A 15,472-nucleotide genomic window follows, 5' to 3' on the forward strand; every position below is an offset into this window, starting at 1 on the left:
ATTCTCTACTCTACCAAGTCTGGTACTAAACCATGTCCCTCAGCATTGCATCACTGTGTCTTTTAAACACTTCCAGGCATGGGGATTCAGCCACCCCCCTGTGGAACCTGCTCCAGCTCCAGAGATAGGGATTCAGCCTCCTCCCTGGGCAGCCTGTTCCAATGCCTGACAACACCTGCAGGTAAGAAGTTTTTTCCTAATATCCAACCTAAACCTTCCCAGCAGAATTTCAGGCTATTTCCTCTCATTCTATCACCTGATACTAGGGAGAAGAGCACTCTCCACCTCACTCCAACCTAATTTCAGAGAGTTGTAGAAACCAATGAGATCTTCCCTCATGCTCCCCCAGACTAAACAGCCCCAGTTCCCTCAGACACTCCTCACCAGACCTGTTGACCATGCCCTACACAACCCTTCTCTGGACACGCTCCAGCACCTCAGTGTCTTTCTTGTAGTGTAGTGCTCAAAGCTGAACCCAGTACTCAAGGTGTGGTCTCATCAGTGCAGAGCACAGAGGCACAATCACTTCCCCACTCCCGCTGGCCACACCATTCCGGATCCAGAGCAGGATGCTGTTTGCCGCCTTGGCCACCTGAGCACACTGCTGGCTCATGGTCACCTGGCTGGTGATCACCCCAGGTCCTTCTCTGCTGAGCAGCTTTCTGTCCATTCTGCCCCAAGCCTGGAGCATTGCATGGGGCTTTTGTGACGCCCCCAGGCCTTGGCCCTGCTGAATCTCATACCATTGCCCTGAGCCCACCAATCCAGCCTATCCAAAAGCAGGATACCTCACCGGTCCTTTAGATAATGAGAAGATCCCTTCTGAGTCTTCTCCAGACTGAAGAGTCTCAGGTCTCTCAGCCTTTCCTCAAAAGAGATGCTCCAGGTTGCAGGCTGACTGACACTTCCAGGCTTTGTTTTCTTCTTTGGAAGACCAATGACTTCATGGCAATGAAGGTACATAAAAATGTAATTATCAATTTATTACACAGTGAAAAAGGCAAAACTTTACTGCTGGCACAGGCCCTGGTTATGCCCAAGGCCTCTCTATGCAACATTCATCCCTTGAGCTGAACTGTGCTTTAGGGGCCATGTTTCAGACCCCAAACTCTTCCTGCTTTATGTTAGTCAAACATGGTAAAACCACAACTTCAGTGACATATTTCACCTTATGTTGCTATGCCACTGACAAAACAATAAAAGCATGGCAGTCAAAAGATACACAGCAAGAAAATCTCCTATTGTATGAAGTGCTCATTTGCCTCTCCTTGATTATTAACAACTATCAACACCACCACCTCTGGTATCCCTCACACAAAATGCTTGGGAACACATGAAATCTAGATGCTCCAGCCAACATTTGGACCATGCTAAACATGCCACCACCATCACAGCCTTTTGCAGCTCCAGCTCTTCATTTTTAAGGAAAGAATTTGTTTTTGATTATTAAATACTCTTTCTTCTTGGATCTTCTCATCTGCCCATCACTGCTGTAGGCTTATGATTTCTTCACCTACTTTCCATTACATACTTTCTGGGTCAGGGACAATCTTCATTGTCAATACAGGCCAGAGGATGAGGAGATTGAAAACAGCCTTGCAGAAAAGGACATGAGGGTACTGGTTGATGAGAGGCTGGACTTGAGCCAGCAATGTGCACTTGCAGCCCAGAAGGCCAATGGCATCCTGTGCTGCATTGGAAGAAGTGTGGCCAGCAGATGAAAGAGAGGCAATTCTGCCACTCTGCTCTGGTGAGACCTCACCTGGTGTACTGTGTCCAGCTCTGGAGGTCCCAACACAAGAAGGACATTGACCTGCTAGAGGAGATCCAGAGGAGGGCCACGAAGATGAACAGAGGGCTGGAACACCTCTCCTACAAAGACAGGCTCTGAGAGTTGGGGCTGTTCACCCTTGAGAAGGCTCTGGGGAGACCTCATAGCAACATTTCAGTATCACCATAGGAGGTGTTCAAGAAATGTGTGGACATGGCACTTGGGGACACAGTATAGTGACCATGGTGGTGTTTGGTCAGTGGTTGGACTCCGTGAGCTTAGGGGTCTTTTTGAAATGGTATGATTCTGTGATTCTGTTCTTAAGCACTTTGCACTGACTCCTTCCCTTGGTGCCTGATCTCTTATTAACTTCCCCTAGCAACAGCCTCCAGAATCAGGAAAGGTCAGTCCCCCTGGGAATGGCTGGCCTTGGGCACAAGGCCAGTCTGGGAAACTTCTCCTTGCTCCCCATCAGTCCCACCCAACTTGTTCGCTTACTGAAAACAGAGGGAATCACCTCCTGATTTTGCAAGCTTTGTAAAGTCAGTTGTACAAGGCACACTGAAAGTAGTATTGGAATTGAGGCCAGTGAAGCCTTTTCAGAAGAGCCTATGGAACTGGTGAGCACCAGTTGGATCAACAGCAGACCACCTTCCAACTTTCATAACTTTAAAGTAGGTACCATACATCTCTTGACACTGACAAACACCTTTTGTAACACTGAATGTACTTGGAAATTTAAGTCATAGAATGGCTTAGGTTGGAAGGGAACTTTGAGGTCACCTGCTCCAAATTCCCCACTGTAGGGAATAGGGATAGTGCACTCTAGGGCAGGGATACCTCTCAACTAGACTTGGCTGCTTAAGACCCCATCCAACATGGTACTGAACACCCCAAGGGAGGAGGCATTCACAACCTCCCTGGGCAGCCTATTCCAGTCTCAACACACTTGTAACTGAAAAAAACCTTCCTCAGATTCTGTCTAAACCTAATCTCACTCATCTTAAAACCATTCTCCCTTGTTCTGTTATTACAGACCCATATATAAAGTCCCACTCCAGCCTTCCTGTAGCATCCCTTCAGGCATTGGTCCTCCTCGAGTCCTCTCTAGGCTGAACAATCCCAGCTGTCTCACAGCAGAGGTGCTCCAGCCCTTGGATCCTTTGTGGTCCTCCTCTTGACTCACTCCAACAACTCTGTGTCCTTCTTATGATTGGGATACCAGCACTGGGGGCATTATTTGAGGTGGGGGGGGTCTCACAAGAGCAGAGTAAAGGGGCAGAATCTCCTCTCTTGAATGCTGGCCATACACCACTTGATGCAGCCCAGGATATGATTTGCTTTCTGGGCTGTGAGCACACTGCTGGCTCACATTGAGCTTCTCATCAATCAACACATCCAAGCCTCTTCCTTCAGGCTACTCTCAACCCACTCTGCACTCAGCCTGTATTTATGCCTTGAACTGGCCCAATCCAGATGCTGGACTTGGACTTGCTGAACACCTCATGCAGTTGGTACTACTGGCCCACTTCCCAAACCTGTCAAGATCTTTCTGAATGGCATCCCTTCCCTCAAGTGAATCCAACCACACACCACAGAGCTTGGTGTTGGGGTTGGAAGGGACCTCTGGAGATCGAGTCCAACCCCCCCTGCCAAAGAAGGATCACCTAAAGCAGGTCACAGAGAAACACATCCACATGGGTCTTGAAAGTCTCCAGGGAAGGAGACTCCACAACCTCTCTGGGCAGCCTGTTCCAGTGCTGCATCACCCTTACACTAAAGAAGTTTTTCCTCATATTGAGGTGGAAAAGCATAAAACAGGAGAAGTGTTCATCCTTGTTGCCTAAGCACTATGCCACTAACAGCAGACCAGGTTTAGTGATCATTTTATTTAAAAACCCCTTTATAACTCAGTAAGATTGGTGCTAAAAGTGGCACTGGGTCCAAGGTTATGCCAAAGCAGGATCACCTCAATATCCCTCTGAATGAGAACACCCCAACAAACCACAGCAGCAGAGAAGTACAGCTTTCAAGATGAGGAGTCAAGGACATTCAAACAGCTAACGTCAATATTCCACTGTAAAAAAACCCAAATAAACAAATTGGAGCCAAACTGTCCTCAGTGTACAGAGAGCTCTATTATTAGCCTTTCATGGTAGGTTTTCTTTATTATCAGTATTGAAAATAAGTCAGGAACATAAAAGCAGCAAGAGAAATACCTAAGTGTCGTTATTTTTTTTCCCTCCCACAGTCTATGCCTCTCCCTCCCTTGCAGGTTCTCTGTGGATACAGAGAGCAGTGTGAGAATGTAAATCAAACCATACAATTCCAATGGATTTTAATTTCTGTACAGCAGTTACCCCTTCATGAATGTTAGTTACACAGTCCCTTGCCATTACATTCTTTTGTTAAGGGAAGTCTTCACTGAATCTTCTGATGGAGAAACAGAAAAAGGAAGGGTGAGGAATGATCAGAGCCGTTCACAACGCCGGGAATCAACCAAGCTCAGAGAGCCTCCTGCCGAGCTCCCAGAAAGAAATGGTGGCAAGGTATAGATATTGCAATTTTATTTCATTCGCTCAAACAAAACGTTAGCAATGTAAGAAATTGAAAATGACACAACGTGATAAAAAGAGCAGAGAAGGAACGGAGAAACTGGGGGGGGGGGGGGAGGAAAAACAAAAGGGGAAAAAAAAGATAAACCTAAACTGCATGAAAAGTCAACATTCATTAGTGATCACCATAACTTTTGTTTTCAACAACAAACTGGAAATCATTATGACTATCTGAAGAGATTTCAGCACCAGCACTAAGATTTTTTTGTTTGTTTTTTTACATTCAGTTGGTTTGCAGTTGACTTGGTAGCCACTTGTCTATAGTGCAGGTTTATCACGGGTCAGATCACAGTGTTGAGGAAAGCCAATGCCTTCCTGGCATTAGAAAGGATCCCTTAAACTGCCCCCAGCTTAAGACATCCATTGTACAAAAGCACAGAACCACCACATGGGTTTGGTTGGTTTTGTTTCTTTCTTTTAAAGACCTCAGTTAACCAGTTAAGCAAAACAATCTTAGCTTCTGCAGTTCATTTCCAATACTGAAATCTCTGGAAACGGTGCAACTGCCAGTAGGACATGAAATGTCTACAGTAATCTTGAGTTCAGGCTGATTTTTCTGGAAAGAACCTATTAGGCAGTTTGGGATTACAGAAAGTATGATGTAGAAGCAGCACAAAAGACAACATCTGTTCTTTTCTCATTTTTGTTTCCTTTTAAACAGAAATCATGTTAATTGTAGACCAAGGCACAAAACGTTTAGTGCATAAGCCAGTTCCTTGCACAATCTAATAGTTCAGCCTTTAATTTTGGACCACTTATACCCAATTCCCACTATTCCCACTATGCTACTCCTGAACTCTCCTAGGAAACAAAAAAAAAACCATTAATAAAAAAAAAAAAAATCAAAGATGACTTCTGACAAGGGTAAACTTCCTTAATGCTGAAAAAAGTCCCTATAAAACCAAAAAGTTACATCGACAAAGATGAAAATGCCTCCTCTTGTTTTGAGTGAAAGAAAGAAGTGTTTGACAAGCTTACTACAGGGTTGGGTTTTTTTCTAATGCCTTCAATAAATGCATGCAGCAAAATGTTTTTGTTTTATAAATGATGACCAGATGGAGATAGGCAATCTTCCCACCGTAGTCTTCTCTTAGAATTTCAATCTATGGAAACAGGAAATGTTTGACTCGGAGAAAAAATTTCCCACTGAGGCTGGAAGTGCCGTTTTGCTTTGGGGTCCAGCACTTAAGACAGTATGTTACTGAATGTATTTGTCCTACCAACGGAGCTGCATATACTTTGAAGCTGAAACATTCATCTCTCTGAGAAGTTGAAAGTGAACTTTTCTTTTGGATCAGTGCAGATCCCAAAGCAAAGGCAGCACTGTTACTGCGCAGAAAAAAAACTGACAGGGCAAAGGAAAAGGGAAGATTTTGATCCATGTTCTTTGTCCAAAGCACCACAGATCCAATTCACAGAATTTCTCTTCCTCTGAAATGTACCACACTGAGGGGAAAAAAAAAAATAATTTACAAGTGTACAATCTGCAAACCCTGGGAAACAGGAAAGTATCATCTGTCCTAAAAATGATTCTCAAACTGTTGACCAAAAACCATTGCTGTTTGTCAGGGTTTGGGCTGTGGGGAGCTGTGGGGTTTAGGCTTTTTTTGTTGTTGTTGTTAGGTTTGAGTGTTTTTGGAAGGAGAGTGGCAGATAAGTTAGAAGGGGCACATTTATTGTGACCTGATGCTCGTCGTTCTAAGGTAACTAACTGCTGCTCTGTTTGACTACGCAATCAAAAAAGGAGTCTCAGAAAGGAGTGAAGCAGAGGGTCATGGTAAAAAGGAAAAGGACAACATGCTTCCACAGGGGCACCCTCAGTCATTCAGATGCCTGCCTGCCTGTTCTCTCACTGAGACATGAGTTTGGTTCACGTGGGAGTTTCAGAACCATTATGGAAATATTACTGAGTTCCAAATAGAAAAACTGGAAAAAAAAGATAGAAAAGGATTAAGTACCTGGTTCCATTAACATGGTTACTGATAAAAGTCACGTTTTCCTCATGGTTACACATGCATGTAAGATGAAGAAAAAGTGCAGAAAGCAATAATTAAACCAAAAAAAAAAGTGTCACCTTCCCCCTCCCCTCACCCCTCATCTTCCTGGGCATAAATTAAGCCTTACAAATGAAAAGGCTACTCTGTGACATGCAATTTTTTTTTTTCTTCTTTTAATTAAAAAGCTGGCTGTGTTGTGTTTTACATTACAAAAAAATGTCCACATGCATAAAATCTAAAAAAATAACAAACCCCCCCCCCAAAAAAAATCCAAAAAGGAGGAAAAAAAAAAAAAGCCCCCAAAAAATCTACTGTAAATCTACAACATACTAATGATTTACACTTTGACTGCTGATTCGCGGTGTGTAGAAGTCTTAGATTTGGTAAAGCATCGTAACAATGTAGGAAGGCATCTACATCTTTCAACTCTGGACTGGATTTTGCTTCTTCTTTTCTTTTTTTTTTTTTTCCTCTTTTCTTTTTCTTTTCCTATAAAATTGCATGAAGGCTAACTAGAGAGGCTTCCTATCATAGAATTCCCAAATCTCCACACGTCATCACCGTTCTAAGGGTCGCTGGCTTTAACAAGTACTGCCCTTTCCAATTGCTCCGTGTCTGGTGAATGGAACTTCTACACGTCTGGTCTTGCTAAACTGGGCATGGAAATACCAGATATGATAGGAAGACAAACCTGAGATACATTTGAAGTACAACAGTATAACTTGCTAACTCCTTCATTAACAAAGAAAACCTCTCTGAAAAGCCTTCCCAAGCTTTTCCCTGTTTTTATTTTTATTGTTGGTTTTGTTTTTTTGTCTTAACAAATTCAGAAATGTGTGCAATTGGATCTTGACATGAGTAGACTTCAAAGCACTGTGATCTTGTCTGATAGGTGTAGGAATTTCTGCATAATCGTTACAGTAACTTTAAGAGTCTTTTCCACCCTGCTGTAAAGGTCAGAAAAAAGCTGCAAACTAGGAGGGGAATAGCGTTATCACCAGAGTGATGTGTCTGAAGCTTCTCAGAATAGGTTGTTTCTCCCTCCTTCCAAGTGTCTGTCTCCGTTTTTCTTCTAACAGCTCACAAAATGTAGTCAGTTTTATAATCAAGTTAAAGAGTCACAGCGGCTTAGTACTAGTCTTTCTACGCAGTATTCGACTTGCTGAGTTCCTGCCTGATGGCTGCAGAGACAGAGAGAGCAAAGTTAGCAAATCAAACAAAGGCAGAAAGCCAAAACACACAACTGACCCCTTCAAGCAGGCTCACCCTGCTTCCACAGTCTGCTGTAGGTTAGAGACTAAGTGTCCTTACCACAGAGACAAATTCCTCCAGAAGACAGAGTACAAGGGACTGGACAGTCCATCCCAGAGGGTGGAGACAGGAAACTGTAATTTGGTTATTCCATCCCATAATTCTGCACCTCCCTATATAAGGAGACCTAGTGGATGAGACACTCAGTGCCATGGTTTAGTTGATTAGATGGTGTCAGGTGGTGAGTTGGACTTGATGATCTCGAAGGTCTTTTCCAACCTGGTTAACTCCATACTCTCCCAGCCAGTTCAGTCGTCTCCTCTCTCCTCTCTGCTCCAGGCTTAGGGCTTCTGCTCTTTGGTTTGTGTGGGAGTGCAGCCTTCATGGCAAGCTATTGTCTTGCTGCACAGCTGGGGCTAGTGTGCCCACCTAGTGTGGGGAGGCAGTGAGACTTGCTGGGGGGAGCACTGAGGCCTGTCTTGGTCGGGGGGCAGTTTGGCATATTCTGGGTCTAGTGAGGCCTAGTGTTGGGGGGGAGGGAGGAGGTTTGTCTCACTGAGGCCTAGTGTGGGGCTTAGCCCCCCCAGGGCTAATTCTGAGTATGTATATATATCCTTTTGCCTTCATACCTTTTGTATTTGATTTACTTCTGTAAACAGTGTTTCTGTTTAACCCCCAAGTCTGTGTGAGTGGGTTTATTTACTCCTTTGGGGTAAGTTCATCCATTGTAGAATTGTAGAATTGTTAGGGTTGGAAGAGACCTCAAGGAGCATCTAGTTCCAATCCCCCTGCCATGGGCAGGGACACCTCACACTAGATCAGGTTGTTCAGAGCCACACCCAGCCTGCCCTTAAAAACCTCCAGGGATGAGGCTTCTACCACCTCCCTGGGCAACCTGTGCCAGTGTGTCAACACCCTCATGGGGAAGAGCTTCCTCCTAACATCCAATCTGAATCTACCCATTTCTATTTTTTTTTCCAGTCCCCCCAGTCCTATCACTACCTGACACTCTAAAAAGTCCCTCCCCAGCTTTCTTGTAGCCCCCTTCAGATACTGGAAGGCCTGTCTGGAGTCTGTCCAACTCTCTCAGTCTGCCCTCATAGAAGAGGAGCTCCAGCCCTCTGATCATTCTGTCCACAGTCCAGAGCTGTTTCAGCTCAAACCACAACAGAGTCTTATAATGTACATAAACCAGAGGTAAGTTAGCTTCATGTGGCTTACAGAACACAGAATTAACCAGGTTGGAAAAGAATTTCAAGGCCATCCAGTCCAACCTATCACCCAACACCATCTAATCAACTAAACCATGGCACTAAGTGCCTCACCTAGTCTTAATCTCCCTGGGCTTCACACAAGTCACTAGGCAGTACCCTTTCTCCTCCTGTAAAATCTCTGCTAACATCTTTTATTTTGCAGTTCTGCACCTCCAGTGAATCTCGGGATTCCCAAGCAGCATGTGTGGGGGCTCCTTTATTTTATTTGCCTTTTAGAGCAGCCTCAGGGCCCTCCCTTCTTTGCTTCGTGTGGTTCTGAAAGACTGTGGACACAGCACAGTCCAAATCCAGCCAGCTCCTCCTACATCACCTGATGACATTTGGTCAGTGGTATCAGTTTGCTATGACTTTTTCCTCCCCCGACACACCTCATTTCCCAACCTTTCCTTTCACCTTGATTATTTTTTCCCTTCTCCACACTTTATTTCAGTACTTTCCATAAAGGTAAGAAAAAAATGCTAACCAAAGCAATAAATCACACGAGTTTTATAAATCTACTTAACTGGTGGGGGGTTAAGATTATGTTTTTTCCATTAACTACAAAAGGCTGCACAGGAAAATACTTTGTGTTAAAATCACAATTCTGAGAATTCTTATCTTTGACCCTTCCATTAGAGACCAAAGAGAAGATGAGTGAGAGCTGCAAGTACATTCCCAGCCCAAATAGTGCCAGTTTTCAAATACTCTCCTAAGCAGCTCTGGATTATATAATAAAAATACCCCACCTGCCAGCACATGATAACTCTGAGTGACTCACATACAGCATCCCTCTAACCACTTCTAAAAGATGCTGCTTGTTGTCAATTGAAACAAACCACACAGAACATAAAACACTGACACAGAACAATCAGAACAAGTCTGGCACAAATGAAATAGATGCCACCAGACTAAGAACAAAGCTGCTTTTACCAATATATCATTCTCAGGTTAGAAACATTAGAAACATTATATTTACACTTTGTGCACCTGTAGCTCCTTATTCTAATTAAGCCTAAATAGCAGCAAGCAGATTGATACCTACCATCAATGAGTTCTTCCTTTAATTTTGTTAACTCCTTCCTCATTTCATCTAAAATGTCCTATGGTGTCAGAGCATAAACAATAGATTAGTTTTGCAACATAACCAGATTAGTTTTGCCACCTGTAATTTTTCTGCAGAGAAGTATCTGAATGTCTTCTGGTTTTAAAATGAACCTTTAACTCTTCTGAAACACATTAACCCACCCTTCAGCCTCCAAGCTGAGCCTCAAAACCTAAAACATTCTCACTGTAGGTAAAATCAAGGAAAAAAAAATCAAATCTGTACAGGTTCTATAAATTGATTCCTGTAGCACTTAGGAGAAGGGATGTTAGAATGTTACCCTAATGTAATTGCTAAATTAAAACCCAACAACAAGAAAAGCTATACTCAGCACATCCCTTTTAAACAACAAAGGTTTGCTACAGATTAAACCATACACACACCCGCTGCCAAAGCAGGATCACCTAGGGCAGGTCACACAGAATACATCAAAGTGGATTTTGAATGCCTCCAGAGAAGCAGCTCCATGGAGAAGGCCCTTGGAGGCCGGGTGGACAGTAGGTTGATCATGAGAGAGCAATATGCCCTTGTGGCCAAGAGAGCCAATGGTATCCTGAGGTACACCATGAAAAGCAGGTCAAGGGAGGCCCTTCCCTGCCTCCAGACTGCCCTTTTGAGACCACATCTGGAGTATTGTGTCCACCTGTGATCTCCCCAGTTCAAAAGGGACAGGGAACTACTGGAGAGAGTACAAGTGAGGGCAACATAGATGATTAAGGTACTGGAACATCTGTCCCATGAGGAAAGGTTGGGAGACCTGGGGCAGTGTAAGGAGCTACAACTGTAGGTTTGTGGCTAGGAATTTCCCCAGACTTGTTTCACTAAATAATGACTAATAATTACTGAATCATTATTGAAGTTTGGAAATAATTAACAAAACTTTTTAAAACCAGTATTGGACAGCTACAAATCCTTCCCTTGTCAGAGCATCATACACATATACATCATATACATACCTGCTTCAATCTGTCATAATCTAGACCTTCTGACTGTACTCCATTGGCACTGGGTTGCCCCGTAGGTGTAGATTTTGGTCTGCAGCACAAAAACACATCCAGAATTACCAGTCACTCATCATGACAGGATACATAGCACTTCCCCATCAAAATTCTATTGAAAACACAGTAAAGAACCAGAACGAAAAAACCCAGCAGTGGTGGGAGTTAGAGAATGGGAAGAATCAAGCAGACCCCAAATACCACACAATAAAAAGCAAAAACCCAGAAGATTTTCCACACACTGGAAATGAATTAATTACCATAAGAGTTATTAGTTCAAAACAAGAACTTTTCAAGTAGCAGCCAGATTTCACTGTCAGTGGTTTCTGGTTGGTTGTTGTGCTTTTTTTCATAATGGGCATGAAAAGATGAATGTCTCCAAATGTCAAATACTTTCTCTTCTGCGTTTTCAACTGCTTACTCACTTCGAAACAGGACCTCTCAAAGAAGCACTCCCACTAATGACTGCATGTTGATGCTGTAACTGTATGAATGCTGTGGAACCGCCTTGGCAGATTTTCAACACTTGACAGGACACAGCTGAGCAACCTTATCTAACTCCCTTCCAACGTAAGGTATTCCATCAATTGCTTTCTAAAGCTTCTTGAAAGCAAATAGTGTAACAGCAGCAAGACCTGTAAGATCATACTTGAGATGAAACTCTGGTGTTTTGGAGTCTCTGAAGAAAACAACTTGCTCACCCAGACCATCCTGCATTTTTAACATTAACATTTCTAATTCTGGAATTTTCCAGAAGCAGACTTTTTACCTTCTCACTTCTGTTGATCCCCACTGTTTACACAAGAAGTTACTTCGACTCATATACTTACTATGCTTCCACAGGACCCTGCTTATCTACAGCTATGAGCAGAGATAGATGCTAACAGCAGGAATACAGAAATGGTTCTCTGGGATGGATGGATGGAGACAGAGAGAGAGGGGCTTTTTACAAGGGCTTGTTGTGAGGATGAGAGGGAATGGGTTGAAGGTGGAAGAGGGGAGATTTAGAGTGCATATTAGGAAGAAACTCTTTCCACTGAGGGTGGTGAGACATTGGAACAGGTTGCCCAGGAAGGTTGCGGATTCCCCCTCCCTGGAGGTGTCCAAGGCCAGGTTGGATGAGGCCTTGAACAACCTGCTGTAGTGGAAGGTGTCCCTGCACATGGCAGGGTACTTGGAACCAGATCTATCTTCAAGGTCCCTTCCAACCCAAACCATTCTATGATTCTATAAATGTGCTGCTGTTCTTAATGAGTTTTTACATCTTGGCTAACATTCTTTCTCTCCATTACTCTACAAAATGTTAGGCCACAAAGAAGCTGTTGATAAAATGGCTGACAGTTCCTGCAAAGAGGTTTCCCCAGTGTTAGGATTATCACAGTATGCTAGTGTTAAGGAAGGGCTGGGTAGAAGTAAATTAAACTAGGTCCTCTTTCGTTGTCTCTGTGTACAGCACCACTGAACCAAAAAGCCCAGCCTAAACTTAGTGCCTCACTTCTTCAAAATCTGTACCTAGGAGGAATTCAGCACTGCATTTCTCTGGATTTGTAATCTCAAAGTGCAGCCTTACTTATTGTGAAACATATCCATTCCATTGTGATGGAAGGTGGCCAGGAATAAAGTGAAGAGAAGCCATCAGGAAAGGCACAGTTCTGTGCTTTATCTTCTCCCACATACAGAGCATAAAACTACCTTTTTCAGAAGAAAGCAGAAAGCGAGGGAAACAAGCAGTATATCCATAACAGTTTTTTCATTTAGCTAACAAAACCAGCTGTGTTCTCACTCAAGAAAAAAATAATTAACATATGTGCTTCTTGTTTCTTTCTATAAAATCACTACCTTCATCTGCTATGCATCTTCATAGAATCATAGAATGGTTTGGGTTGGAAGGAACCTTCAAGATCATCTAGTTCCAACTGCCCTGCCATGTACAGACACCTCCCACTAGATCACATTGCTCAAGGCCTCATCCAACCCAGCCTTGAACACCCGCAGGGAGGAGGCATCCACAGCTTCCCTGGGCAACCCGTTCCAGTGTCTCACCACCCTCACTGGAAAGAATTTCTTGCTAATATCCAGTTTAAACCTACCCTCCTCAGGCTTAAATCCATTCCCCCTCATCCTGCTACTACAAGCCGTTGTAAAGTGTCCCTCCACAGCTTTCTTGTAGGTGCCTTTCAGGCACTGGAAGGCTGCTCTAAGGTCTCCCCAGAGCCTTCCTTTACATGACAGCAGCTCATCCATGAAAAATTGTCTGATTACACTGTGTTCAGTACAAGCTGAATGAGCATCATAGTGGATTGTCTTGATGACTTTTATAACCTGACAAGACTATCTTCCTTATTTGCTAACTGAAAGAAAGCCCTCAAAATGAACCTCCCTTTAAAAGGGAAGGTCATCCACACCAAAATGTCATTTTAGTACTACAGAAGCTTTCTTAGATTTGTGCTCTCCAGCAGATACTTTTACCTCTTGCAAATTCCCTGTGTGCAAAACATTAAGGAAGAACATGGGACAAGAGCTGCCTATTTCTCTTCCCCTCAACCTGTAATAGGGTGTACCTGTGGCACTGAAGAGCCTGCTATATTAAAAAAATTAAAGCCTTCAAACACATCCATAGGCACCTTGTGAAAGGGTATTTTTCATTGGTACACCCAAGCCCATTTATCTTTCCAAAGGGCAGTAACTCCAAGTTAACTCAGGTTGTGCCAAGGGAGGCTCAGGTCGGGTATTAGGAAAAATGTCTCCACAGAAAAGGTTCTCAGGCATTGGAACAGGCTGCCCAGGGTGGTGGTGGAGTCACCATCCCTGAAGGTATTTAAAAGACATGCGAGTCTGGTGCTGAGGGACATGGTTTAGAGGTAGTGGCTTAGAAGTAGTGCTGGGACTGTGAGCTCTAGATGAGTGGTTGGACTTGCAAACATTAGCTCTACATTCTCTTTGAGCCTCAACAGTCCTTTATGATTTCAGAGCAGGTGATAGAAATTTCTTAATAATTCCTTTTCTGCTTCATGATTATTGCTGTGCAGTGACAAGCCTGATGGCACTCACTGCAGAAAAAATTGCCAGCAGTTAACCATGCAAAACAGAGTCAGCAGAAGGGACTGCAGTAACTGCCCCTTTGCTGCCTGACTTTGTATCAAAGCAGAAAAGATGCAGCAACATCCTGTGGTGTTACAGCAACTTGGCTCTTCACTTGGGATCAAAATACTGCTACAGCTGTTTAGATGTAAGAATACAGATGTTTAAATGTAAGTTCCAAGAGAGAAATTGCTAACATTATTGCTCGAAACACATCAAAGATGAAATACACAATCCACCAAGTAAGACAGAACACACCATATTGTAGGAACTTGAAGCTGGAAAACAGAATTCACCTTGCAACCACCAGAGAACCTGCAGGGTGTGCTCATGCTATGAAGACAAACCACAGTTCAGGATCTTTTAGAACACTTTTTTCTGTATCTGCTTAGTTTCTTATGAAAGAATTGCTTGCTTGAAAACATTCATCAAGATGAGATCTTTGGCAATTGCTGTTTCATCACACATCTGATATTTAAAGTGTTGTAGTTTACACCTCATACTGTGAGCACTTCGTCCAAGCAGAGTAACGTTGAGTGTCACATTCTCCATGTAGTTTCTGACCACTTCCTGAGACTATCACTGTGTTCCCAAACATTATGGCATGACAGCATGAAAAAAGAATCCATGTCCTCTCAAAATGCCATTCCTGGCAATTGATAAGAGGCACCTACTACCTGCCTCAATGTAAGCACCCAACCAAAATACACTTTTAATATTTTAATAAAATTACTTATGACTGTACTGTTTTAACGAGATTGAAGAACAGTTCTCCATAGACAGCTTCATGGTTTTCAGATATTCAGAATAAAAAGACAGCTCTATCAATCATATACTACATATTCCTGCTGTCAAAAATATCAACAGGAAAGCCTCTTTAGAAGCTCTTGCCTCTCAGTCTGAAGAATGTATTAACTTTCTGCTTTCTGAAATGCAAGCCATTCCTGCATTGCTTTCACATTCAAATGTGAGAGACTAATTAGTGAAGTAGATGGATTCTAACATTGGGCAAATCCAGCTGTCTTGCCCCAAAATTACCTTATTCATCTTTTTTTCTTCCCAAATTTTCTCAGAAAAGAAAGATTAATGGTGAACACAGTTGCCATTAAGAAAAATATCCATGAGTGAAACTTAGTGAATAAAGCATCCCAGACATTAGATCCTAAGATGGCTAAAGAGCTCTCCCGTGTGGTTTCTCATAGCATTGCCTAACAGGACAGGAAGGCAACCTTGACAGTCCCTACAACACCTTAAATCAAGCATGCAAGGTAAAGATTTTATTCATGCCAACATGCAGAGCACACCATCCAGGATAAGTAGCTAAATGGGGAGCTTTTCATACAAAAGATTAAGTAGTCACCACAGTGAGTGCCTTCATGAAAACCAAAACTGGACTCTGATGTT

General features: G+C 43.1%; 1 protein-coding gene and 1 long non-coding RNA gene across 8 annotated transcripts in view; one reads left to right on the forward strand and one right to left on the reverse strand.

Annotated features, from left to right (window-relative positions):
* The window catches only part of LOC137448742 (uncharacterized), a 31,379-nt gene extending 26,938 nt beyond the window's left edge, over nucleotides 1-4,441 (forward strand). For both annotated transcript variants that reach the window (XR_010989210.1, XR_010989209.1), the window contains exons 4-5: nucleotides 77-181; nucleotides 4,185-4,441. This is a non-coding gene — a long non-coding RNA (uncharacterized lncRNA). The remainder of the gene's footprint in view (nucleotides 1-76; nucleotides 182-4,184) is intronic.
* Nucleotides 4,322-15,472, reverse strand: part of ENAH (ENAH actin regulator) — a 97,520-nt gene continuing 86,369 nt past the window's right edge. For all 6 annotated transcript variants that reach the window (XM_068153556.1, XM_068153557.1, XM_068153558.1 and 3 more), the window contains 3 exons: nucleotides 10,946-11,024; nucleotides 9,930-9,987; nucleotides 4,322-7,564 (listed from right to left, as the gene is read on the reverse strand). In XM_068153556.1, coding sequence (XP_068009657.1) covers nucleotides 7,527-7,564; nucleotides 9,930-9,987; nucleotides 10,946-11,024 — 175 coding nt within the window. In that variant the 3' untranslated portion in view covers nucleotides 4,322-7,526. The remainder of the gene's footprint in view (nucleotides 7,565-9,929; nucleotides 9,988-10,945; nucleotides 11,025-15,472) is intronic.

The sequence above is a fragment of the Melanerpes formicivorus genome, unplaced genomic scaffold (assembly GCF_026170545.1).
Source record: "Melanerpes formicivorus ecotype bairdi unplaced genomic scaffold, bMelFor1.0.p_v2 SCAF_26, whole genome shotgun sequence".
In the NCBI taxonomy this organism is placed as follows: domain Eukaryota; kingdom Metazoa; phylum Chordata; class Aves; order Piciformes; family Picidae; genus Melanerpes; species Melanerpes formicivorus.